The sequence below is a fragment of the Falco rusticolus genome, chromosome 5, assembly GCF_015220075.1.
Source record: "Falco rusticolus isolate bFalRus1 chromosome 5, bFalRus1.pri, whole genome shotgun sequence".
Classification (NCBI taxonomy): Eukaryota; Metazoa; Chordata; class Aves; order Falconiformes; family Falconidae; genus Falco; species Falco rusticolus.
Window position 1 is genome coordinate 60941658 of NC_051191.1, and position 25131 is coordinate 60966788.

A 25131-nucleotide genomic window follows, 5' to 3' on the forward strand; every position below is an offset into this window, starting at 1 on the left:
ACAGTATCTTGATTAAAGATGTCTGAAGTGCTTGAAGAGATGCACCAGTTCAAATACCACACCAATGGCCTAAGAGTTTGGGGTTTTTTGTTTAATGCTATGTTAGAGATGCAAGAATGCATCTAAAAATTAGTAAGTCTTTTATATCTGTACTTCAAAGTAATGGCCTCCAAGGTCAACATTTTATATAACTATTTTCAATCTAAAGAAAGTGCTGGAAATAACGTCAACTCCTGAAAAACAGAAGTTCCTACAGGATATACAAACACAGACCTAGCCTCACTAGATGCTAGTATACTACTGTACATTTTCTCTTGGGTTTAACAGAGCAAGTACATTAAGTCTAGAGCTTTTACCCCTACAGCGTTACTGATAACAACAAGAACATGAATTATTTGAGTAAGTAATCATCACCCATACCAGCCATATCATTTCACAACAGGATCCGCAGGCGTAGAGTTGGGAAGATCTCCATTGCTTGCTTTAACAGATTCTTCTACAAAAATAAAAAAATAAAGACATGGATCATGGTTAACACTTTATTGAAGGCAGTAATAATGTCTTAACATATATTTTATTACACTGATATCATAAAACACTTGATACAGTATACCACGGTCAGCATATACAAACTGACCTTGCAGCACAAAGGGTCCTGACCCTGTGAAGAAATCTGCATTTGGGGCGAAAAGTTTCTTCAATCAGTAGAATTTGTGTAAAGATTACATATGCATGCTCATACATTTTGCCCCAGTATTACAGTAGAAAGCAAAGATATTACCCTACTCAAAACCTTTCACCCTGGCATGCATTTCAAGCTTTTCTCACCACAAAACACATTTTTCAAAGAAGTGACCACATATCACAACAGTGAATATTTAACCTAAAATATAATTAAGTAACTGATGTTCTACAGAATGCTCTCCTGAAGAAGCCATGGTAATACGTATATTCTTACTCACCGCAATGCTTGTGGTTGGTTTTGGGGGGTTTTCTGGGGGGTTGTTTTTTTTTGTTTGGCTGGGGTTTTTTTGTTTGTTTTTTGGGTTTTTTTTTTAGTTGAACAATTATTTGAGTAACTGCACTGAATATGATCAAATATAAATTCATGCTAAAGGACTTCTTTCTCTCAAACTGTTTTCCTAGTGCAGAAGAAAACTGATCTCTGGCACCAGTGACTGATCTCTCACAGGTCACTTGTGCTTTTGTCCGAACTACAGTGGAAAATTATTTACCAATTCCATTTTTAATGTACTGCTACCCGAGTTTTTAAGTAACCTGTGACTGAACTGCATTTCTATACCTTAATCCTTAGAAGCGTTCTCAATTCTTTGAAAAGAATTTTCCTAGACTCAGGAGAATCTTCCAGAATTCACGAGGGAGAATATATAAGCATGGACATAAAATGCAAAATACCCATGTTACCTAGTCAACAGACCACATCACAGATTAGATTTTACCCTTTGAAGATAATTCAATGGTAGACCAAAACATACCATAAATATCTGAAAGTCACGTATAGTATCTGCATTATCTGCCTGCATAATTTGAAAAAACAGCTGGTAAACAACAGGTGAAAAACACCAGTTTACTTCACACCAGCTAAGGTTGTGTAGAAAAAGCCTGTCATTGTCAAAATCTGTAGTTGAGCAGGTAAGTATGGTGCTGAAGTTACTGAAATTCCTATTATGGCACGTGAGCAATTCTCCCTGTCTCAGATTTTTTGGGGTTGGTTGCCTTTTTTGTGGTGTTGGGTTTTTTTGGGTTTCCCCTGCCCCAAGCCCAGCTTGAAATGCACCCATTCCAAAGAAAGCCTCTGTGAGCTGTTCTTGACTACTCAATGACCCCTGACCCCATAAAACTCTTTCTGGAATACTCAATCAGCACAGTAGTGGGAAAGCAGCTATGGAAAAAAAAGCAAGAAAAGTACCTTCCCTCATGAGCCAGTGTTCTACATCTAGCATTCACTCACCTTCTTTTTCTTTCTTTTCCTGGTTTTCTTCTGCTGCGGTTTTATCTGCTCTGAAAAATATTCTTGCACTACTTAGGGAGAAATATAGGAGTTCAAATTCCTAAGGGAAAAGATAGAGAAGAGCAGTGTCAGCATATCACAAGAATGATTCTGTGGGCAGATATAAATGGGATTTTTCAGAAGCGTCTTAAGGCAACAAGATTTCAACACCTAAATCGTTTCAAAGCTTTTGAAAATCTTCCTCCATTCATACCTTGTTCACAGGCATTTTACAAAGCAAATGTCATCCAAAAACATTAAAGGATAATTTAAGCAAAGCAGCATCAGTGCAGCAAATCTGTCACTAATCTACTGAAGCTGAAAATGAGGTTTGTAGCAGCAGTGAGAATTTGGAGCAACTTGCCCACGGACAGTCATGCAAAGCCAGTAATTTAATGACAAGCTTGAGCAGCTCCTGAACAAGGCTCAGTGACGTGGGGCTTTTAACAGCATAGGACCCAACACAGTGAACACTCATGGCAGTCATGAGGACATACAGGGCTTTATCTATTTCAACAACAGATTTGCGTTTGCAGAATGTAATCATGGGCTATTTCTAAATAGTCAGCTACAGATTTGCCCCATAGCCTTGTCAAATCAAGAACAGAGGGAAAGAGAGAAGGCATTTACACACTGATGAAATCTGAAATGCTATGCTTCGAAATTCAAATGCATCTTCCCTCTATTTGACAGCTAGTATGTCATTCAACTTAGCAGCTCAGAATTAACACCGAAGCAACTCTTTGGGGCTTACAGTGTTATGCAAAAACTTTGCTAGAAAGAATTTAGCCAAAAAGTTATACTCTCCTCTTTTTAAGCATTTAGGTTTTAGTTGCATTAGACTTCAGACTCCATGGGACAAAGACTTCCAATCAACCAGGTCAAGTTCCTGCGTCACTCAAATATCATAAATACTTATGACAGCCCCTCCAGATCACAGACCTCAAGTCTTTACACTCTTTTTGCCTTGCTGCTGTAAGACAATGCCCTATGGTTTTTGCTCTTGATAAGTTCCACCAGAAAACAGATCCCTCGATTGTGACGGATAAGCACAGAACTCAATACAAAAAACGTAACTAGACCCATGTTATACCTGTAAACAAACTTCCAGTCGCTTGTGAGTAAGGTTCATAGTCTGTAGTAGTTTTTCATCTTGATTAGTGGACTGCACATTCTGTTGCTTAGCTACTGCTCTTATTTCCTTCACATACTTCTCTCTAACAGACTGGAACCAGTGCAGAGAATCGAACTCCTGGTACTGATCCAAAAGCTTCAGAATGTAAGCCACACCTATAGTCATTAACAAACCACATACCAAAGTCAACATGCGATTTGTAAAACATTTTATGAGTATCTTTAATGGTTCAGCCCAAGTTGGTAACTCCCACACAAATAAAGTTTGAATGGCAATTGATTTACAGTTAAATCTAACAGGAAAAAAGTCACAATAAAGAACAAGCTTCAACTCTGGAAAACCTCACAACTTACCCAAAGACTTGCATACCTTCTTATCTGCCAAGATGTGCAAGCTTTGAAAGAAACCGGGGAGCACCGACATATGACAAAACTGTGTGCTCCCATACTCAGCCACACTCCATGCTCAGGAGACTCTGACCACACCAATAGCCCCCAAATCCATTGTGCTGAAGCCAAGACAACCCAAATTTTGATTATGGAATTGTTAATTATGGGAACACACAAAATCGAAATAAAACTTTTCTTGCAAATATCAGTTATGTTGGCTTACCCAAAAGCTAGTCAGTGTGCTGAAACTCACCCATGGCAAACCCATCATCAGTGAAAGCTGCTCCACTTTTGTTCTTCTTATTTAATTTCTCCTTGCAACTGATTGAATGCTCTACAAAATTGAGGGTCTGAAAGAGTGAAAAGCTGTCTCAGAATCATCAAGACTCACAAATTTTAAGAGGTATTCACATACACGCTGTTACCTATGAAGAGAATTCCACACCCATTAGGCATATTTGCATGACAATATGTCCTTTTCCTAGATTTTTTGGTAAGAAAGTCAGTTAAGCTTTGGAAAACATTTGCATACTATTACCTTGCATTCTCTTGGTGATTACTAGAGGTAAACATGTAAACAAGTGAAGGATAACTAAAATAGTCCAAGTTCCTGGAAAGCTTAAAGATATTAGTGTTTTAAAGCTACAGTACATTATTTCACTCTATTTTGAAAACAGTAAAGCTATTGCAATAGTCTCACATTTACAATGATGTTGAACAATAGATCCAAGCAGTAACAACGAGCGATGGGTATGTGTTTGTATGCAATAACTACTCTTGAGACATGGAAATGGGTGTCTATTAACAACTTCACAAACATCTAACTACATGAAATGCCTTTTAAAACCTGAAATGGATGGTATATTCCCAATGCTGTACTTGTCAGAAAAAACTCCACAAATGGAAAGGAAAAAGAACAAAAGTATTTGTCACGAGCCTTCACCTTCCCTCGCTTCTGTCACCATGACACACCTGTCCTCTCACAGTTTGAAGTTTATGGCTCACTGACTTTCCAAAATTAGTTTCTAAAATGGGATGTTACACATGAATGTTTAGATCATTTAGGTCTTCAAACTGAACTGCCTCCAAATGCCCAGAATTTCTGCTCCACTCAAGTGTGCATTACCTCCTTTGAAACCAAGCTTATTAGCAAAAGCAGGTCCAACTGCAACAGAGAAGGCCCCAATTTTATGGCATTAGAACACGGCATTAAAAAGACCCTAAAGATACCTAACGTGATAAAGAGCACACACGAGAAAGCTGAAGAACATAATTTTAAACTCCCTTCATCCTTGTTGTTTTTATTCCTCTTTTTCATCTTGGCTTCTCCAAATTTGATTCAAACAGGAGAAGTTTTTAAAGTTACCTTTTGAGTGCTAGTACCTGAATTGATGTAAATAAAGAAAAACATGGCTTTGGACAACTATCAACAGAGCCATGCCCCAAATGATCCCACTCCATCAGGGAAGAAAGCAGAATATGCTCGTCAACAGCCTAATACAAAACATTTAGACACAAACCTGATCTAATACATTTTGTAAAAAACTAAGTACTGGTACACACAACACAAGTACTAACCAGTGGGGGAACAATTATATAGAAGTTCCGCAAATGCATATTCTTTGGACTGCGAAATTCAGGAGCAAATACATCCACCAGCATTTTGAAGTACTCCGTTCCTTCTGCAAAGTTACGTGTGAGGTCACTGAGAACAGAGTCCAACTGCCTGTGAAGGATAAGCAGTGTGTTACTCTGTTTCTGCTAGAAGTTTCTTTGCTTTATCACGCCTTAGGTCACCCTTCGGCTACACCCACAATCCCGTATTTGACCTAGAGTATCCAAGGTTACACCCTACCTCTGTTGCCACCTTGAATCATGTTTCTTGACTTAATTTTCTCACAAAAGGTCTACGAATAGAATATTTGCATCTTTTTTCCCCCTAAGGCCCTGAACATTCTAAGAGTATATGTCAGGCACATGCTGAGGAAAGCTTGTAAGCCTTTAAACCACAAGGAGTTTATCAAGAAACCAGGTTCTAACAGTCTATTAGTATAAATGCACTTTGCATTTTTAAAACAACTCCCTCTATTTTCTCTGATTTGAAAAGTAGCAAATACTTTTGTATAAAGTTACTTGAACTTTTAAAACACACACATACACGCTCCTAACAGCAGCATTCGTAACTTGAAAATTACAATTCTTTCATCCCATCCATACCCCAGACCTCAAAAGTATGATGTTAGGGTACCTCGCTGCTTTTTGTGTTTCTTCTGAGAGTCCTTCTTCTTTCACCAGCTCTTCAAAGTTCACAATATCTTCCAGATCAGGAACGAACCTGAAAACTTACTGTTTGTCAGGATTATGCTCAACTGCCTATGTTCACTGAAGTATCTACCGTAATTTATAATTTAGTTAATTTAGTCTGCTAGGCTTGAACTACTTGAAGTTATACCTGCCATGCCATTCTCATCCAGGCACTATTAAATTCACTTCTAAACATACATAACACTTATACTTCTTTTACCAGGCTACCATCACCTCTCTCTAGCACTCACTGCCTTTCATAACTGTAAGTTTACTGTTATTGGCAAGAAAACCAACTATTCCTTTGCAATGTAAAGTCACCATGTTTTAATGACCTTATATAAAACACAATCATCTATAGACAGGAAGAAGTATCAAAGAAATGTTTTTTTTCCAACTTCCTCAAGGCTTGTAATATTTTTCCTTAATGCACCCCTGAAGTGATAAACATCAGGAATTACTGACTTAAAGACTAATGACTTACATGTAAATTCTATCAACTCTTTTGCAGCATTTTTGGATAGAATTTATTTTATTTTTAGTGGTTTATGGCAATGATTGTACAATTCTGAATTCCAGCATTGTTTTTGCTAATTCCACTTCAATGAAGGCATAAATATAGACTTTTTCAAGATTTATGGGGGCTGGGTAAGAACCTAGAGAATATGAGCATGAATAAGGAGCAAAGGAATGAGAAGAAGAAAACAGAAAAATGAAATATTTGTGGAAGTACCTGATCGCACTGCTACAGCAGTGAAGTCCACCAGACCTTATCATTCGTACATAACCCATAGCGTTGCCTTTAAAAACAAGAAAAAACAAGGAAGCAATTCATAATTACATAAATACACACACTTTTCATAACTCCTACAAGCTCTGAAGTGTAAATTAAAGTTGCCATGTAGTTCTCACAAAGAAACTGTTCTGAAAGCCAAGTTAAAAAAGTTACATTGAACCCTGGTATCAAAAGTCTATGTAGAGAAGTAAATCATAAATGCATCACCTAGCAGGATTGTGTTCACTTTTATGATAGGATAAGGGCCAAATAGTACAAACTGTTTCCACTGGGCACATTAAATATTTCCAAGTTCAGATCAGTCCTGCACATCCACAGCATCAATGGCTGCAAATACCACTGTAGTATTATGCATCACTCAAAGCTACTTCAGCTGGATATATGGCTATTTTCTGAAAAAAATGAACTTAAGAATACTGGTTTTTTTACTGGGAAATACACTCAATCTGGGTAAAAGTCAGTTCTGTCACAAAGAAAAGAAAAACTTAAAAGGAAACAGGCATATGTGCAAGCTGTAGCTATATTTTAGATTAAGATATGCAAGGGCCATTTCTGTGTAGTTAAATGAGAGCATTTATTTTGCATGGCATACAAATGAAGTACTTTCCATCCAACTGGTGTTAAATCTAGTTTTAGCCTGAGCTAAAAGTTCAGTTACTAGACAATGAAGATCTCTTCTATTTCATAACATTTATAACATTGTCTTAGATAGGATTTCGTACCGATTTGACTTATGAGTTGTCTGAACTGGTCAAGATAGCTCTGTCCATCCGGGGCTATTCCAAGTTTTCTGATGCCGCGGTTGAATTTATCTGCTCTTTCAAAGGGATACTAGAAAAATATTTTAGAATAATTTGTAAGAATAATTACCTATCCTTAATTTTTTTTTCCACCATGTCAATGCAGTTCTATTTGTAACATATTCCTACCTAACATCTACAGTTGGGTTTTTTGTGGTTTGTTGTTTTTTGGGGTTTTTTTTGTTTGTTTTTTTTTTTTACATTATACACCTGCCTCTCTATATTAATTCACTTTTGCAAGCTGAGAAGTGAAATACAAGTGTTAACTGTGAATGAAAAAGTATTCCTAAAAGAAATAAGTACTTGACATACAAAGAAGCTGACAGTCTATTTTACTAAATACACTGTCTCACATTTTTGAGAAATCTATTTTCCAGCATGGAAAAAATCAGACCCTAGACCACAAAACTTCACATACTGGAATATGTGTTACATGTTTACATCATTTTGGATTAAACTTGTATAATCTTATTATTCCAAACTAACAACAACTGTGAAGCGTGATTTGGACCAAAAGTTTAGAACCTCCAATAGACTATGGCTCCATCAAATCATTGTTTTCAGGTCACTGAGAAAATTATTTTAGCCAACCTCCTATTTACAGAGCAGCCAGAATGAAACAAAGCCATTCTGAATACAGACATTTTTAACACTGCATTTTGCTAGGACAAAAGCTGTCATTTTTTCTGGAAATACACATTTAAATAATAGGATTGTTATGGTTTGGTACACCTTCAGTCACGTGAAAGTAGCACTTTTCAGCCAAGTTACTCTCAATCCTTCAAGAATTACTATACCTTGTGATCATTTTGATCCTTGACTTCCCTGAAGAATCTGATGTCTTTGATAAGTCTGGATTTGATATGTTCATCATACATGAACTGGCTAAAAATATAAAACTTTTTCCTCAAAAATTGGTAAGTGAAGTTTACCTAGAAGGGAAAAAAAACCCTAGTCAAATCAGGAAAGTTAGCAAAGTAACAAGCATATCTAGCAACCCGTTTTCAGTAGATTCCCGAGTAATTTGTATTCATATGGAATATGAAACCCTCTACTCAGTTTACTTCTATTTGTTATTCTCTACTTTACTCTTTTAAACCAGTGAAATGAAAAAGTTAAGAAAACCCTTCTCCTGGAAGGCCTGCTCTCTTTCAGGAAGGGCAGAAGGACCAAGGGACAAGCTTGCTATTTCAGTTCAATGACCTGCCCTACAAAGCCATTAGTTTATGTTTGGAATATCTTGTAACTGACCTTTTGAAGCAATACAAACTTTTCAGGTTGAAAAGAGCAAAGCAGCTCAACTTCCTCAGTCAAGCTGCGGAATCTGCATAACCTCCTGACAAACCTTTTCACTTCCTCAAAGTTTTCTGAAACACTTTCTCATAAGGCAGAAGCACACTTCCACCCTACACATCTCAGTTACATCTCATGTCTGCATAAATAACTTTACTCAAAATCAGAAGTGAACAGATCTACATCACCATGAAATAATGTAAGTAACTGCATTTTTTTTTAGTAACTGAAGTCCCTACTCTCAGAAGAATAGTGCAAAGTTATTTCCAATAGCGCAACAAACCACAAAAACCTTATTTTCCTAATAATTTCCACTTTTAAATTACTTGACAGTGGGTTCAATATTTCAGCAAGTTGGGTTATTTTTGTTTGGTGTGGGGGTTTTGGGGTTTGTTTGGTTTTTTATTGTTGTTGTTGGGTTTGTTGGTTTTTTTTAATAGGGCCAGAAGAACAGGAAAAAGAAAACAGCAGACGTAGAAAGAAGCCCCAGCCTGAAAATACCTTTGGCACCATATCCAAACTTGAGAACCATGACACATTCATGCTGCAGCAGGCAGGCCACAGGAAGGGCCCTTATCTACCTTGCAAAGAGGTAAATGCCTTTGGCTGGTTAAAATGACCATCTACGCTACAGACATCATCAAAACAATTGCAGTAAGAAGTCACAGTCCTCCAATAAATGATGAGAAATCTGTAGCTTTTATTTTACAAGTTGAAAAGCTGATGCTTCTTAAACTTAATGATTACAAGAGGAACTTACTGCATTTCTTCAAGATTTGCTTTAACCGCGGCAAAACTATCTGTCTACCTCGTGTCAATGAGGAGAACTTAGAGCATGCTAATCTAAGCAGGCATCTTAGAAATCAAAATATTTTACTGTGCCAGTTAAGTAGTATAATCTTTAATGAAATTTGGAGTCCCACCAGAACACCTATATCTTCTTTGATGTGTTTAGATCTCTTCATTAACTTTTATGTAACAGCTGGAAGTGGCGTTAAGTCCCAAGAGATTGCGATACTGATTTGTATCATGTCCAAGAACTGATTTGCTTTATTAATACACACAGAACATTATTATCACATTATTAAAACTGCACAACCAAATAAACTATTAGGAGATGCAAGAGGTTGGAGACTTTTGTGTGCTATTAAAAAAAAAAATAATCCAACAGCAGTGCAAAAGATACTCACTGTTGTGTTCATGATTCCTGTTCCATGAGTTCGAATCGAATTAGCAATGTGTCGGATATTGATTGTGTTCAAGTGTTTGTTATTACTTGTTCTTTCAACGAAGATCTGGGAGACGGGGGTGGGGGGGAGGTGGCATGCAAGAAAAAGAAAGTTATTTACCCAAAACTGATTCCGTGATAAATTACCAGTGTAGGTAATCCATAGTCTATTTCTGAGAGCAGCTAATAACAAGTGATAGGGAAACCACCAAGAAAACACAGCATGCATACAATAAACTTTATCTGGTAGGTTCTTCCAATTTCTGCAAAGTGGGTGATTCAACAATTCCAAGGCAGATGTTGCACCCCAAGTCTTGTATTTATTAAAACTACATCCTACATTAACTGGTCTAAACTCTTTTGGCACTTGTTTGTACTTTTGGCCCTGCTATATACCATGGCAATGAGCTCCACTACTGAATTATGTGCTCCGAACACAAGTACTTCCTCTTCTTTAAGGAAGCTGCTTGTTTTCCTAGTGGGCCTCTCATTCTCACATTGTGAGAAACCACAAAGGATTGTTCCCTGTACTTGCTCTCCATCTCATTCACTGCTTCATCTCTTTAATAACCCATTTTCAGATACTCTTTTTTTCAAGTTGAAAAATCACGTACTTAGTATGTCCTTATATAGCAGCCAATTATCCTTGCTGCCTTCTCCAAGCTTCACTGGAATATCTGACACGGAATGATCCTACTGGGACACCATGCTCCACATATGCTTAGAGATCATACTCTGAAACATATCTATAGCATCTCCAAAGATGTTCTTCTAGAGCTGCAACAGCTATTTCACAGCTTAGTATTACGTATGTTCAGTTTGGGGTTTTCTTAACATGTATACTCCACATTTCTCAATGCCTTCAAATCAGACCCAAATCCAGAAAAAAAAGAACGGGATATACCTTACCTGATTATTCAGATTGTAGAGGTAGCGAGATACAAAAACATGAATATTTCTCATGATTTCCAGAACATCCAGTCCCTGAAACAATATTATCTATTGAGAATTACTATAATACCAATTCTCAAGAACTACCAGCATGCCTAACTACTAAGGCACACAAATACTATTTCTGTAGCTATTTGAAAGCATTTTAGAAAGTAATGCTTTCGATTCACAAAATGAAGACTCTTTCAACAATTTTTGTAATGCTTAGATGAGAAAAAAGGCTCAGCTCATGTTTTAACATTTATACCTCTGCCTGTTTTTTCCAGCTTCCCCCAAAAGTAAGGAACCGTCCAGTCTATTCTACAAGCCCCAATTGACAAAAAAAAAAAAAATAAAAAAAAAAAAAAATGGAGATCTGGTTGTCCTCAGGTTCCAGAAAATGGAATCTTGCCTTGCAGATTTCTACAGACACACAGATTGTCACAGAACACCTTCTGTAGCTACCTTCTGACACCGTTTTGACCAACCTGTCTAGAAGACTGAAGTTTTGTATTTACAACACAAATTTTACAATTGTTTTGCTTTAAGGAGTCCCTTTGGTATCACTGTGCATAGAGTGTATACAATAAATAGCATCCTCTCTATTTTCAGTTGTGCCAAGGTTTTTATCAGGATTTTGCTGGGGCTGGCAGGGAATGAAGCATAGGGTGTCTTTGTTTTGAAGTAAAGCTCGCACCAGAATGAATGTTATGAAACCGATGGTGTGAAATGATTTAATTCTTTATAACAATATGATGGCCAAATATTGCCAAGAGAAAGCCAAAGCCAGAAATAGAAACAAATCCACAGCACTTTTATACCAAAAGGCAGCTACAGTTCTTAATTCTACAACCTCTTTCAACTTAGGAAGGCACTGCCATCATGAATGTTAAAAAAAAAAAAAAAAAAAAAAAAAAGGCTGTATTTTTAAGAGCTCTCACCAATGTGCTAACCCAAAGGAGGGAATGAAGCTAACTGCCAAAAATATTGAAGATACTAAAACTCTTGAAGGAAAGTCTTCAGAAATATGCAAGTTGTGTTTCCTTTGCACCAACCCTGTAACAGTGAACGCCTCCACAATTAACTTGATGAAACTACAACTTTACTCTATATGTAACCATGTTTAGCAGTTTCTAGGAGGCTCTGAGTCACTCTCCTATTAAGCTAAGCACAGATGTCCCAAAGTCTTTGATGAGCAGCCTGTGAAACAGTTCCTCTTGATGATCACTGAAGAACCTGCCGAGAAGCAAGTAATAAACCAGGGAAAAGACCTACCAACCAAAGGTCATTCCAGACTTGTGACAGCTGTATTCCAGATGTACTGCTTGCTACATTGCTGATACTAAATTTTCAAGAAAACATCCTCTGACTTTGTATACCCAATTTCATTTTATTAAGTCTTACGTTAAAAAAATGAATGATACAAATCCAACATTAAATTGACCGATGCTGGCGTTATCTCCAAAGGTTGTTAAAGATCCTGTCTCAGAAGTCAACCAGAAATTAAAGGTCACTTTTCCCAAACAGTTCTCTACTCTTGGGTACTGTTACTTCAATGACAAAGCCCTTTGAATAGCTAGCTAGTATGACAATGTAATGGAACAGATTATATTCATATCCTGTGGGCACTGTACCTGTTCCAGAGTCTGGCTGGGAAGATGGGCTTCAGTCATACTTAAACCATAGCGCTGAGTTGCTAGGTTTCTCATTTCACTGTAGGTGGCCCAGTCATGAAGAGCTACAGTTGTTAAGTTGTAGAAGGTCTTGTCCAAATAGTGAGTTACATAAGCTGCAAACACATAGAAGGATGAACTAAAATACTACTACTTAGTTAGGGAAGCACGGAAAGAAGTGAAAAGATACACTAAGCCAAAGTGTAACAGAGATGAAAGTAACGGAATCAAGAAAATGTGTAACTCCTCACCTTTTATGTCAATGAATCGATTGAAAAAACGTATTGGGTTCAGAAAGAAGAAGTGAGCTAGATCCTTCATACCAACTCTGAAGGGGTTTCTGTCATCCAGCTTCAGGTGTGTATGAACTGATAAGCGCAGGTCTTTTTCTATCTCTTTACATAACTTGTCCAGCAAGTGCTATTCAGGGAAATAAATAATAATAAAAACGTGATTTTCAGTGTCCATTTACAATACTCTGTTAGCAGCACTAACATCTCTGTTAAAGTCTCAAAAGACTGATCAGACTAATGAAGACTGCTTTGCTTTAGCAAGGTCACACAAATCAAAGTAAATCAATACTTAGAAAACAGAAGGATATTTATTTCCCGTGTTCTTGTTCTAGTACACAATAGGAAGAAAAAGCTATACAGCTCAGAAAAAGTAAAGGTTTAGCTACCTAATGCCATTCTGTACATGATTAAAACTTCTACATAGGAGTTTAACACAATTTAAACTTTAGTATTCTCACTTCTCATCTTAAGGGGAACTAGGCTTAGGGTTCTCTGTCTAGATAATAATAAGACCTAACTCAGTAAGGAAGACTCTTGCAATAAGCAAATCACCTGATTTTCTGCAGAATATGTAATGTTTGGTTTTAAACTAGTCAAAGAGTGGTTCAAAGGTTAAAACCTAGGACTTGGAAAATCTGAATTCACATTTTCTCTCTGTCAAACATCCTTCATAATTCTAGATAATAATTCACTAAAAAAGCCAACTACATTTACAAAGCCTTCACTACTAAAAGCCATCAACACACGCTAAGAATAGTAGCATTTATTTTAGGCATTCATACAAGCAGAAGCTAATCTGACAAAAAGCACTCCTCTGTCTGCATAGACAAATCTGGTAACTGAGGTTTTGCAACTTACACAATTTAGACTGCAGTATTTTCGTGTTCCCAGCCAACACAGATACCATTAACAACAGGTCTTAAATAACCAAAATCATCAGTGAACACTTTCTCACTTACTAAAATACTTCAATCTCAAAGGTCTTTGTGCTATTTTTACAGATCATATTAAGTTTGGTACAATAGATGCTGGCCTGTAAGATATTCCAAGCACAGTGTTGCCTTTAATTTCTATTCACAACAAATTACCTCATTGAGCAGTTCCATGATTTCTTTGTCATAGCATTCCAGAAGCACCTCGTAAGATTCCAAGTGTCTTGCATGCATCATAGCAGGTACACAGTCCCGCAGTGCACTAAACATATACTGAAAAAAGAAACTATTATGCTTAACCAACAGATTGACAGCATCTCAAGATGACAAGCATCTCAAATAGCGTTTAAAGCCAACAAACAAATCAAAATCAGTAGTCTTCCCACTTCTATTAAAAATAGACTTTGTAAACCCCATTGAAGTCTCCTTGTCCTTAATGTGTTCATCTGAAGTATTTAGTTGCTACTAATCCATTTGCTGGAAGGTCATAATTATTAGTCATTTCATCTGAAACTCCTTGCACTATACTCATTTTAGTACTGTAATTGACCGTGGCACACACAACACTGGAACAGATGATTGATTTTTATTAGGATTAGTATGCCAAAGCATGATTCATTTCTGCAGCAAACACTTCATCCTTCAAAGAGGGGGGAAAGAGATGAGGGGTGGATAAAAGTTACAGGACAACTATCCCACACAGCATCACTGAACTTAGTGATATGTGCTTTAGAAATATGTAACCACAATGTGGAACAAAGGCATTTAATGTTCAAGTCTAGCAAAAGGTGTTAATTTCAATTCAGAATGAATGAAGAGAAGAACAAAGAGACACACAGACCCAGTATCAAGAAGAGCAACTTAAGATTTTTAGAGCAATCAACAGATATACTTTAATTAGACTTACAACAAAGATTGCTTTTACATCCTCCAGACTAAGGAGAAATTTCTGCCTCAGTGACTTTTGCCTGGGTTTTACTTTTTTTTGTTTGTTGAGCTTTTCCCCTTAAGAGTTTCAGTCTAAGCTTCGTCCTCTCCTCTGAATCCTTCCCACTACAGTGGCTTGTTAAACTAAGTTGCTAACATTATTACTTACATGCAGTCTAGCAGAATCAACTGCATTTTCATACACATCATCTAAATAGATTGGAAAGACTGCTCGATGCCAGTATAAGAAACAACAGTCACATTGTGCTCGAACTCTAGAATAAGAGATGACATATTAGTCACAGAATTGCAAGAAGCCATTCTTTTATCACAGTGGTATTCATTTTAGTGTGTTGAAACTAACGACAACTGCTTTTTGAGCCTAAGCTTTACATGGTGACTTTATTGTTCCAGATGCATTGTCCTCCAAAAGAAAGTTCTTTTAATAAAGAACTTTTTATTTCTTATTTTCCACTAGGCTACTTATTAAAAAAAGGTACCTGCTTTAGAAAAGAGGTTTACTCTTTCTCTGAAAGAATTAAACCATGCAATTAGTAGCCTAGAGGTCAAACATATATTCCAAGTTTCTCCTGTAAGTCAAAGAACAGAAACAAGCCTCTCCTGATACAACCTGTGTACAATGCTCACTCATCCCAGAAATTTATCCCATGGGTCATCTGCTGAAGGTGTTTGTATGCAATGGAACCCAGATAACCCCCTGGCTTTCAGATGGCCAACATGACTTGAGGGTCCACTGAAACTACAGCAGCAGTAAAACATGGTGTCACATGCGAACTAACAGACTGATCTCCCAGACAGACTGGTATTAACCCATAACTTTTGGGTTTGGGTTAAGAGGAAGACTTTAGCTTAATATAAAGCTAAGTCATCCAAGAACGTGACAGAATTTCTAAACACTCAGAGAAGTTGATTACCTAATTGGCAACAGTTAAGTAAAACATGACTTGCCCAAACACCAGCAAGCTTCAGGCTTAGCTCTGGAATTCTTTTTGTCCATCCCTGGTCTACAATACATGCAAAAATAACCACCGGCATGCAGCTACCAGATTTTGAAAATCACACAGTGAAGATCCAGCTCCCCCAGTGACAGGCAGCTACCCTGCCTTCTATGTATTATGTGCCACTGCTTACCGCTCTGTAAGTTCACTGATCAAGTCTAGTTTTTTCAGAACTAACTGAAGGGGAAGGAGTTCTTCATCTTTAAAAGTTTTCTGTGCAAATGAAGCCGGGGGGGGGGGGGGGGGGGGGGGGAGGGACAAAAGAAGACAAGATTATATTTCTTTATAAGATACTATACCAAGCAAGTAAAGGTCTGGAATAATCACAGCACTTACCATCTGTGTTCCCACACTTAGTGCAAGGGAAACAATTAGTCGCCTCTGTTTTGTACTTGGCCCATTGAGGGTGTTCTCAGCTAACACCAAAGCAGAGAGGACATCCAGGCGTTGCTCACTGTACTTTTTATCAGAAATGACTCTTTTCTTGACAGAGAGACACAGAAATTCAGAGAAAAGTTACCTAAGCCCAAAAACAATAGCTTACTTGTTCTTTCCAAAGCTTATGGATTTGTCATAAATTGAGTATTTTTGGAAAGCATGTTTTGTGAACAGAGCTAAATTAATCCAGATTCACTTACTCTGTCAATTCAGTGGTATTACCCATCTATACACTTGGAATACATGCAGTTCAGCATGAACATTGCTCAGGTCATGCAGTAGACAAATACTGTGCAAGCTGCATGTTTTGAATTATTTTTAATCCCTGTGTTGTTGGTAACAAAATCCAGTTTACAACTGAATTGCCAGAAGACGTATAAACATGGTAATAATGATAAATAAGAGTTTGTAGAAAAGCAAGTTATCAGAAAGATTAAGTGCAAACACTTTTGCATGAACAAATGAAGGGAACCAAGTCTTCTGGCTAAGAAGCTGAGGTCAGACACATTTGTGAGTAGCAGCATAACTCAGAAGATGTACAGGTTCATGGAAGAGTTAAAGAAAACCTCTCCCAGTTCTAAGAAAGTATGCTCAACATGAAGCTCCTAACCTTACATGCTAAATCTGTGTTAGGTATATGCCTTAGACCTTACACCACTTAGAAATGGTGCAGATAAAAAAAGATTAGTACTAATGAACCCTTCTATTTACCAGCATCTGCCTTTTACATATTTTCTGAGTAGTCATCAAAATACTAAGTATTGTTCACAGATGTGTTCTCTTTGTCAGCCCTTAATACACAAGTTATGGCATATTTCTATGCACTTAGAAATAATTTGCAATGTAATTACAGATATAATTTGAAAATGTTATGAAAGTTATCTAAACATATGTGAACTGTTTATTTGAAGATAAACAGTTTTTCTTAGTAGCTTGAAGCTTGGAACTTCTTCAGTTCACGCTACTCCTGATATATAACTCACTCGGGAAGTACAACTTGGGTTTTTTCTTATGCTAGAAAACATGGAGATGCCAGATAAATAAAATTGAGATTACAGCCAAATAAAAGGAAAATTTAATAGCTGCACTGATATCAATAGCATGTCCTTTATAATTCTGCTGCTGAATGTGATGAAGGAATAAAACAATCAGTAATACATCAGAACAGATATACTAAAATCTCATTTTCCCATCTGCCCTGATTTCAGAAATTGAAGATTTGGTAAGCAAAACAGGTAGTAAACTGATCTCATTTATAGAGACACATAATACAGAGCTATTACAGTGTCTCATCATCATAAGATATTTTACCCCACAGCAAAACAATGAACTTATGTCTGCATTAGTCTCCGGTAAGCCATCATGTATTAACCACTGCTATTTCACCAAACAGACAAAGATTACATAACTAACAGGCCGTTCTTAGACTTATAACAGATTGCTTTAAGAATGTGCATCAGAAAAAAAGTAACAAAAGGTCAGCTTATGAAAATCACTAGAAATAAAAACTAAAAAGAACACAAGAGGAACACGACAAGAGATGCAGCAGTTTAAGGGAAGAGAGGAGCTATTCTTGGTCAAAGACAGATAACCATCTATGCTGTACAGTTTTTAGGGCAAAGCTCTGACCTACTGGAAAGAGGTTGACTATGACATTGTAATTGACTCACTACAGATTTTGCAAAAGTAAATAAAAATACTTCACATTTTAAATTAACACGTTTTTTAGACACTTAGATAGGATGATTAATTATTAGAACTTGAATTACATACCTTGGCTACAGAAATAGAGTGAAGAGCCTGATACTGCAGATGCTGAGTGATGTGTGTCACAGAATCTGCCACAACCATACTTCTTCGGTAAAACATATGTTCTATTGCCTAAAGTCAACCCCAAAACACAACAGTTCATGTAGTTACCAAAATCGTCGTCTTTAGAATTTGGCTTTATGATGGGTGACTCATCAGCACTGCAAACAGAGATTCTTTCTACTTCGTGATTACTGTTAGTAGCAATTTTAATTAAACCTTAGAAACTGAGAAAAATCAAACTATTCAGGAGCGTCAAAAAGTTTTAGGACTGATACAAATTTTGTTGGCTTTTTTGGTTTGCTTTTTAAAATAGTCCAGTTCTGTTCACCATTGCTTTCTGAGATTATCTCAAAACAGAGTATCTTCCTTTTGGGAAATGTACTAGAAGCGTGCAGTCCTGCACCTGGGGAGGAACAATCCCATACACCGATATATACTGGGAGTCATCCAGCTGGTAAGCACCTTGGCAGAAAAGCAAGAAACTGCTGGACACCAAGTTGAAGGTGAGCCAGCAGTGTGCTACAAAAGAAGGCTAGTGGTATCTTTGTCTGCACTAGACAAAAGTATTGCCGGCAGGTCGAGGGAGGTGATTCTTCCTCTCTACTCAGCACTGATAAGGCCACACCTGGAGTGCTGTGTCCAGTTCCAGGCTCCTCAATACAAGAGAGACATGGACACACTGGAGAGAGGCCAGGAAGATAATTAAGGGACTGGAACATCTCACATACGAGGAGAGGCTGAGAGAGCTGGTACTGTTCAGCCTGGAGAAGCAAAGGCTTAGTGGGGGATCTTATCAATGTATATAAACACCTGAAGGGAGGATTCAAAGACAACTGAGCCAGGCTCTTTTTGGAGGTGCCCAGAGACAGGACAAGAGGCAATGGGCACAAACAAACACAGGAGGTTCCCTCTGAACATCAGGAAACACCTTCTGTGAGGGTAACTGACCACTGCACAGGTTGATTGCCCAGGGAAATTGTGCCATCTCCATCCTTGGAGATACTCAAAAATCATCTGGACACAGATCTGGGCAACCATCTCTAGGCAGCCCTGCTTCAGCAGGGGGAGGCGGAACCAGACAACCTCCGGAGGTCCCTTCCAACCTCAATCATTCTAACTGGCTTCCTTAGTTAGTGTCACAGAAGTTACATACAAATCAGTTCTAGCCTCACAAATATGTTCTCTAACCAAATCCACTCTTGAGCAAGAAGCCATGCATGCAAAAACACTTCCCAGCCAGTGGGTTTTGGTTAAGGTGGGGTTTTTTTAATATTTATTTAATATGTGATGTTTGATCAATGTCCTCTATAAAGGCCTACATAAAATTAAAAAATTTCATCCAGTGACCTACCTTCAGAAGTTCCACAAGTCTGCACAGAGCTTTCACCGAGGTTTTGGTCATAGGTTTTTGCATTGACATGTAGAGATTCATTGTAGTTTTAATGATGGTGCTAAGACTGTACGCATAAAGAAAACCCTAAAAATAAAATGAGGGGTTGGGGGTGTGGGAGAAAAGACTATTTTCACGACATGTCAATCAAAAAAATCCTCACTGTTTTCTTTCCTACATGACAGATAGCAACTTCCGCCTCTTCACACTACACAACCTACCACTCCACTTAAAGTTTGGGATCCCAAAGCTGAATGAGACCCTTTTATTGGACACATATTATGAAACTGCCTACGAGTCATTAGATCACCTGATCATTAACCTCTTCTAGAGCCACTCAAATTAAATACAGATCAGTGAATTATTCACACAGCCTCAAAGGTCTAATAATTTCAGACCTATGGTAAACCAACCCACCAAACAATTCCCATCCCCCAAACAGCCTGTCACAAAAGTAGTCTAAACCTTCCAGATTCCGTGAAATAAATACACTGACAGTATTTACACACTTCTACACTTTCTAAATAGAACTGCCCATCCCACAATAAAAAAAGCAACCATTTATTTCTAAATCAACGTATGCTAAGATTTTAAACACAAGGTTGATTACGTACAGCATGATGAAAAGTTACTCAACTTATTTCAAAGGAAAAGTAGTAACAATAAAAAGAGACTAGGAAAAGACAGCAAGTGGTGTAGGAAACTCAATTTGCTACATAGCAAAAAATTTAAGCCCACCACAAATAACTGAAGTATAAAAGCCACAGATCCTAGTACATGCAATTCTTGAGATATGGAATATTCAGGATAATGTTTCTATCACGCACCTATTCTCAACAGATTTCTGTCAGGCAGATAGATACATATAAAAACTAGCAAAAAAATAAATTCAGAAATAAGATGCATCTTACATTAAGACTACATGCTGTTAGTAGGCCAAAAGAAAAGCAGCTGCCTCGGAACGTAGTAAGATTCTTGCAAAGTACCATCACTAGGCAAAGCACAATGAAACAACACAAACCTTTACTGGAAGTATGTACTGTGCTAAATAAAACTAAATTAGACACTGGTTCAGTCCAACTTATGTACCTCACAACCAACTCAAAAGGAAAAAAACCCAAAACCTTTACTACAGGAGGAAACTAAGCCTTTCTGATTTCCTAACTCAAGAGAAAAGTTAAAAATTTTAGCCACTGAATATTTAGTCATACTCACTTTCCATATATGCCTTATGGAAAGACCTTTTACAGATTTACTTAAAATAATATCTCCTGGGCATTAAAAGCCTTAGAAGAATTCCCACATTGTAAAATAACACACCGATAATCACAAAACATCTGATTTTTTTATGTTCAACAACTTGCACCAAAACACCAGTTTGCTGCATCACTACATTAAAAGACTGCACACCTGGATGAAGACATTGCAACGGTTAGAAAGATCTTCAGCAAACTTATCCATGCGTTGCTCCTTTGACAAGATAGATTCCATTTTTGTCATCCACGAGCTCACAAAAACATAATATGACTGCATATCTCTGGAAAAGGAAACAAAACACGTCGCTTGCTTCACAAAAGAGTATGAGGATTTTCTTTTCTCTTTCCAAAGCTTAAATTCTTACAAGGGAAATATGTTATATCTTCAAGTCCCCAAAACAGTAACTCGCCATTCCCAAAAGTATCAGAGCCTCATACTCATTTACACTTGAATTCTTTACAGGTAAGGATTAGTTACTCTGCCAATTATAACTGTACAAGCATACCCTGAAGAGTCAAAACCATCTATCTTTCAAGAGAATAAATGGCCCTCTTAGCAGTATGTATACTATGCTTCTTTAGATGACACTAGTAAATAAAACTCCCAGAAAATGCTTCTAAACACTAGACAAAAAAAGTCCTACACATTATGTTAATTTTTTCCCTCCAAGTCTGGATTTCTGTCACATACATATATATACACACATAAATATAACTTGTCATTACATCAATGCCAGACTGGACTGCTCTTAAATAACGGCATTCTCCAGAAGTTATTCTGCTTGGATCACACTAGTTGTAATTAAATGTTTAACTAGAGTTCACTTTTAAAATTGCTATTTATTCCATGCTACAGAATTGTGCCAGTACAACAGTACTTATCGTAGCAGTTACAGCAGGAACTTATTTAGTTCATTGATTATGACACCAAAAAATACACTTTAAAGAGTACTCATATTTAAGGCAACAGTCCAATTATTAAAGGCAGTACAGAATTTGTAAGAAACCAAGAAAAAGTTACTGGCAGAATTCAAATCAGCAGATGCAAATCATCTGGATTTTATTGCAATATCCTTAAAACTGCACCTCCAAGTCTTATGAGGAACAGGTGAGGGAACTCGGGTTGTTCAACCTAGAGAAAAGGAGGCCAAGGGGAGACCTTATTGCTCTCTACAACTGCCTGGAAGGAGATTGTAGCAAGGTGGGTATCGGTCTCTCCTCGAAAGTACAAGCAGTAGGACAATTGGGCCTCAAGTTGACAACAATAGGGAAATAGCCTCAAGTTGACAACTAAAAAAAATTTCAACTAGTTTTTAAACGCATTTTAGAAAGAACTTAGAGAATTGACCGGAAAACTACATGCAGAACACAAAACAAGAGAAGCGTTTTCAAATACAGATAATTTCAAAGACCATTAAACAAGCAATTAAAACAGTCATGAACAAAATAAATGCTTACAAAGAAAGTATCATCACCAAGCAAAGAAAAACTGTTCTATAAGCCTACTAGCGACTTACCTCCATAAACACATAAAAAGCATAGAGCCCTAATACAAAACAAAGCAGCTCAGGTTACTAGACACTAGCTTATTTAAACAAAAAAACGCGAACAAAAACAAAAAAAAAGTTGAAAGTATGGAAATAAAGAACTGAAACAATCAAATATTTAGATTTGCCAGAAACATTCTTATTTTGGTGACATAACACACATTCTTCTGAAAGCATGACATGAAAGAAAGCTGTTTTGACCAACACTTTTTCAGCGACACTAACACACACATACTGCTGCAGTGCAGGAGAAAAGTTGCTTAACACCACTGAGCCACACTACACACACTAGTACGCTTATAAACTATTTGCCAAACAGCATCATGAAGCAGTATTTAGGAAGCTTACTTGGTAAGTGACTGTGCCTTCTGCTGTAGAAAGTTCTCCCTTTGTGTTTTAACTGTATGAATACTTTTCTTGTCCAGAAGTTTGGCAGCAGTTGGTATCTTCTGAATCAGGAAGTTGTCAGCAAACCAGATAATGTTAGCAGTTAATGTGATGGCTGGTACCTGGGGGTGTGGGTACAAAACAAAAAAAGGGGGGGAGGGGTGAAAATACTACAAAGTAGCAGTAAACATAAGTAACTACAACAAGTACTATGCACCACGCATGTTTCTTATGCCTCTTTTGAACCCTAACACCCAATTCAGTTTATTTCTGCATACCTAGTTTCTACAAAGTATTAAATTAACGTGAAAAAAGGTTTCTCCCCTATAAACCCACTAAGGACACCAGAAGCAAAGTTATTACACTTTTGGTGATTTTAAACTGTATTAGAGAATTTAATAATTCCTTAATAGCACCTGATATGAAAAAAATTCCAATCACCTTTGGCCTTAGAGGTCTTTCAAAATACGTACTTACATCCAACGTCAAAACCTACAGCATTTATTCAGCCCCACAATACTCACAACTCAAACAATTATTTTTGTCTTCAGTGCCACCTTAATTTGAGAAGAAACATTTTTAAACGGTAATTTCAAGTTATTTTATCTTGTGGACATGAGTCCACAGGTTTTAAACCATCTTTAAAAGAAAATGGAGGGGCGGGTATGGAATTCTGAAAAGTTGAAATATCTTAACTTTGCTTTCTGCCTTGTTTTGGTAAATCATGTGTTCTTTCTTTTCCCAAGTCTATGCTACACAACTAGAAAACTATCTACTTCATTACTGAAGATTTCCTCTCCCCCTTAATTACTGACAAAAGAATAAAGCATTCACCTTTTTGCAGACATCCAACAATGACTTGTAAAATTTCTTGTCTATGGTCCGAAAAATCTGAAAATGCAGTACAAAGAGGCCACAGATGCCTACATATTTATCTCTCTGGTCAATTTCTGAAGGTTCACCTGCAGAAACACACCGGTTTTAAGCCTACTCCCAGGCAAACAGTTTTAGAAACTGAAGCTGGCAGGAGAAGCATGAGCTTGCATTACCAAGTTTGGCTTCTACATTTGCAAAAGCTGTGCGAAGAATATAAGCAAATTCTTCGGCAAACGTGCTGTTCTTCGACACTGACACTCCACCATTTACAGAATCAAATTGTTGCTCTATACAGGCCTGAGCAAAAAGGGGAAAAAAAATAATAATTTTTGACCTTGAAAGAATACCGATTTTGTAAGAGAATAATACTGTAAGAGCACACTGATTTAAGACTAACCTGTAGTTAGTCCTAAACTTCACAACATAAATATTTTTAACTATGCTTAAATTATTTTAGTATAGTAACAGAAAACGTTAAAAACCTCTCTTACACATAATATTAAAAAAAAACATTTTATTTACTTTACATTTCTATTAAGGGGGAATTTTAAAGAAACCGGATAGGTATTTGCATTACTACATTATAATATGTTACTAACTATCCATCAACTAAACAAGATTATCATGCAAGTTGCTTATAGCATAGGGTTCATGAGCCTGTAGCATAAAACCCTGCACCACTGGTAGCGGTTTAAAAAAAAATTACCAAACCCACACAACAGTCAACATATAATGAGGGTTTTGTACTAACGCAACATTAAAGAAACGTACAATGAAAAATGAATAGCTGGTAGTAACGTTTGAAAGAATAAATAATTAAGCACAGTTTGGCTATTCTACAAATTCCCTTTTGAAGGCTTTTACAGAACAAAACCTTTTTCCCTATGCCATTTAAGATGTAAGAACTGAGCAACAGTACTGTTGTTCAATTGACTCTGCTGTGACCAGGTTCAGCAATGCAGTCCTCTGCCTGCTATGCAACAACATCTGATTTCAGTGTCTCACATACAGGCTTATCTAAAAAAAGATGGCATCTTGTAGGAACCCATTTAAGTTAAATGTATCAAAAAAGTAACAGTCCTTCTCATCCCCCCGTTTTCTTGCATGTTTCAGGGGGATACACCACAGAAATAGTGGCTAATCTCAGCTACCTCTCTCATATGCTAGGAATGAGACAAAATATGTCACAAGGGGTCACACTTAACGTATTTTGCTATATATTTATGCTACGTAAGTCTGCCCACTATTAACATTTCTGGTGAAAAACAGACTCCCTGATAATACACAGTCCTCATGCCAAGCTGTCTGTGTTTCTTGACTGCTACCATTCAAAGCCTGGCACAGCTCTAGCACATGAGAAGAGCAAGGAAGGATCTTACAATAAAGCCTTTTTCCCCACCCCTGCCCTCAGGCCCCACGCACAGATCCAAGAGCCAAATTCACGTTATCACTGTATCTGGAGCAAAACAAAACAAATACAAATAAACCAACCATTTGAAAAAGACTGTCGCTTTAATGTAATAGTTTCCCCTGTCATACTGGGGAACATTAATTTTATTACCTGAAATATGATTCCATCAAGTAACTGGCATTCCAGTTTTAACAACAGCTTTTCAAACGGCTTCAGTTTATCTTCTTGAATCCCAAACTTAGAAGGGTTGTGATGGACAGATTTTAGCAGCCTACAGGAGTAGG

The 25131-nt window shown here is 37.2% G+C and overlaps 1 protein-coding gene across 2 annotated transcripts in view; it reads right to left on the reverse strand.

Annotated features, from left to right (window-relative positions):
* Positions 1–25131, reverse strand: part of WASHC4 (WASH complex subunit 4) — a 41477-nt gene that overhangs the window by 2846 nt on the left and 13500 nt on the right. For both annotated transcript variants that reach the window (XM_037390634.1, XM_037390636.1), the window contains exons 10-33: positions 24998–25118; positions 23610–23733; positions 23395–23522; positions 22522–22682; positions 20781–20907; positions 19332–19457; positions 17942–18049; positions 16067–16213; positions 15864–15943; positions 14881–14986; positions 13941–14057; positions 12811–12979; positions 12521–12675; positions 10866–10940; positions 9919–10023; positions 8233–8367; positions 7358–7466; positions 6573–6639; positions 5784–5870; positions 5114–5261; positions 3789–3885; positions 3105–3301; positions 1973–2072; positions 421–496 (exon numbers count right to left, since the gene is read on the reverse strand). In XM_037390634.1, the coding sequence (XP_037246531.1) occupies positions 429–496; positions 1973–2072; positions 3105–3301; positions 3789–3885; positions 5114–5261; positions 5784–5870; positions 6573–6639; positions 7358–7466; positions 8233–8367; positions 9919–10023; positions 10866–10940; positions 12521–12675; positions 12811–12979; positions 13941–14057; positions 14881–14986; positions 15864–15943; positions 16067–16213; positions 17942–18049; positions 19332–19457; positions 20781–20907; positions 22522–22682; positions 23395–23522; positions 23610–23733; positions 24998–25118 (2857 nt within the window). In that variant the 3' untranslated portion in view covers positions 421–428. The remainder of the gene's footprint in view (positions 1–420; positions 497–1972; positions 2073–3104; positions 3302–3788; positions 3886–5113; positions 5262–5783; positions 5871–6572; positions 6640–7357; positions 7467–8232; positions 8368–9918; positions 10024–10865; positions 10941–12520; positions 12676–12810; positions 12980–13940; positions 14058–14880; positions 14987–15863; positions 15944–16066; positions 16214–17941; positions 18050–19331; positions 19458–20780; positions 20908–22521; positions 22683–23394; positions 23523–23609; positions 23734–24997; positions 25119–25131) is intronic.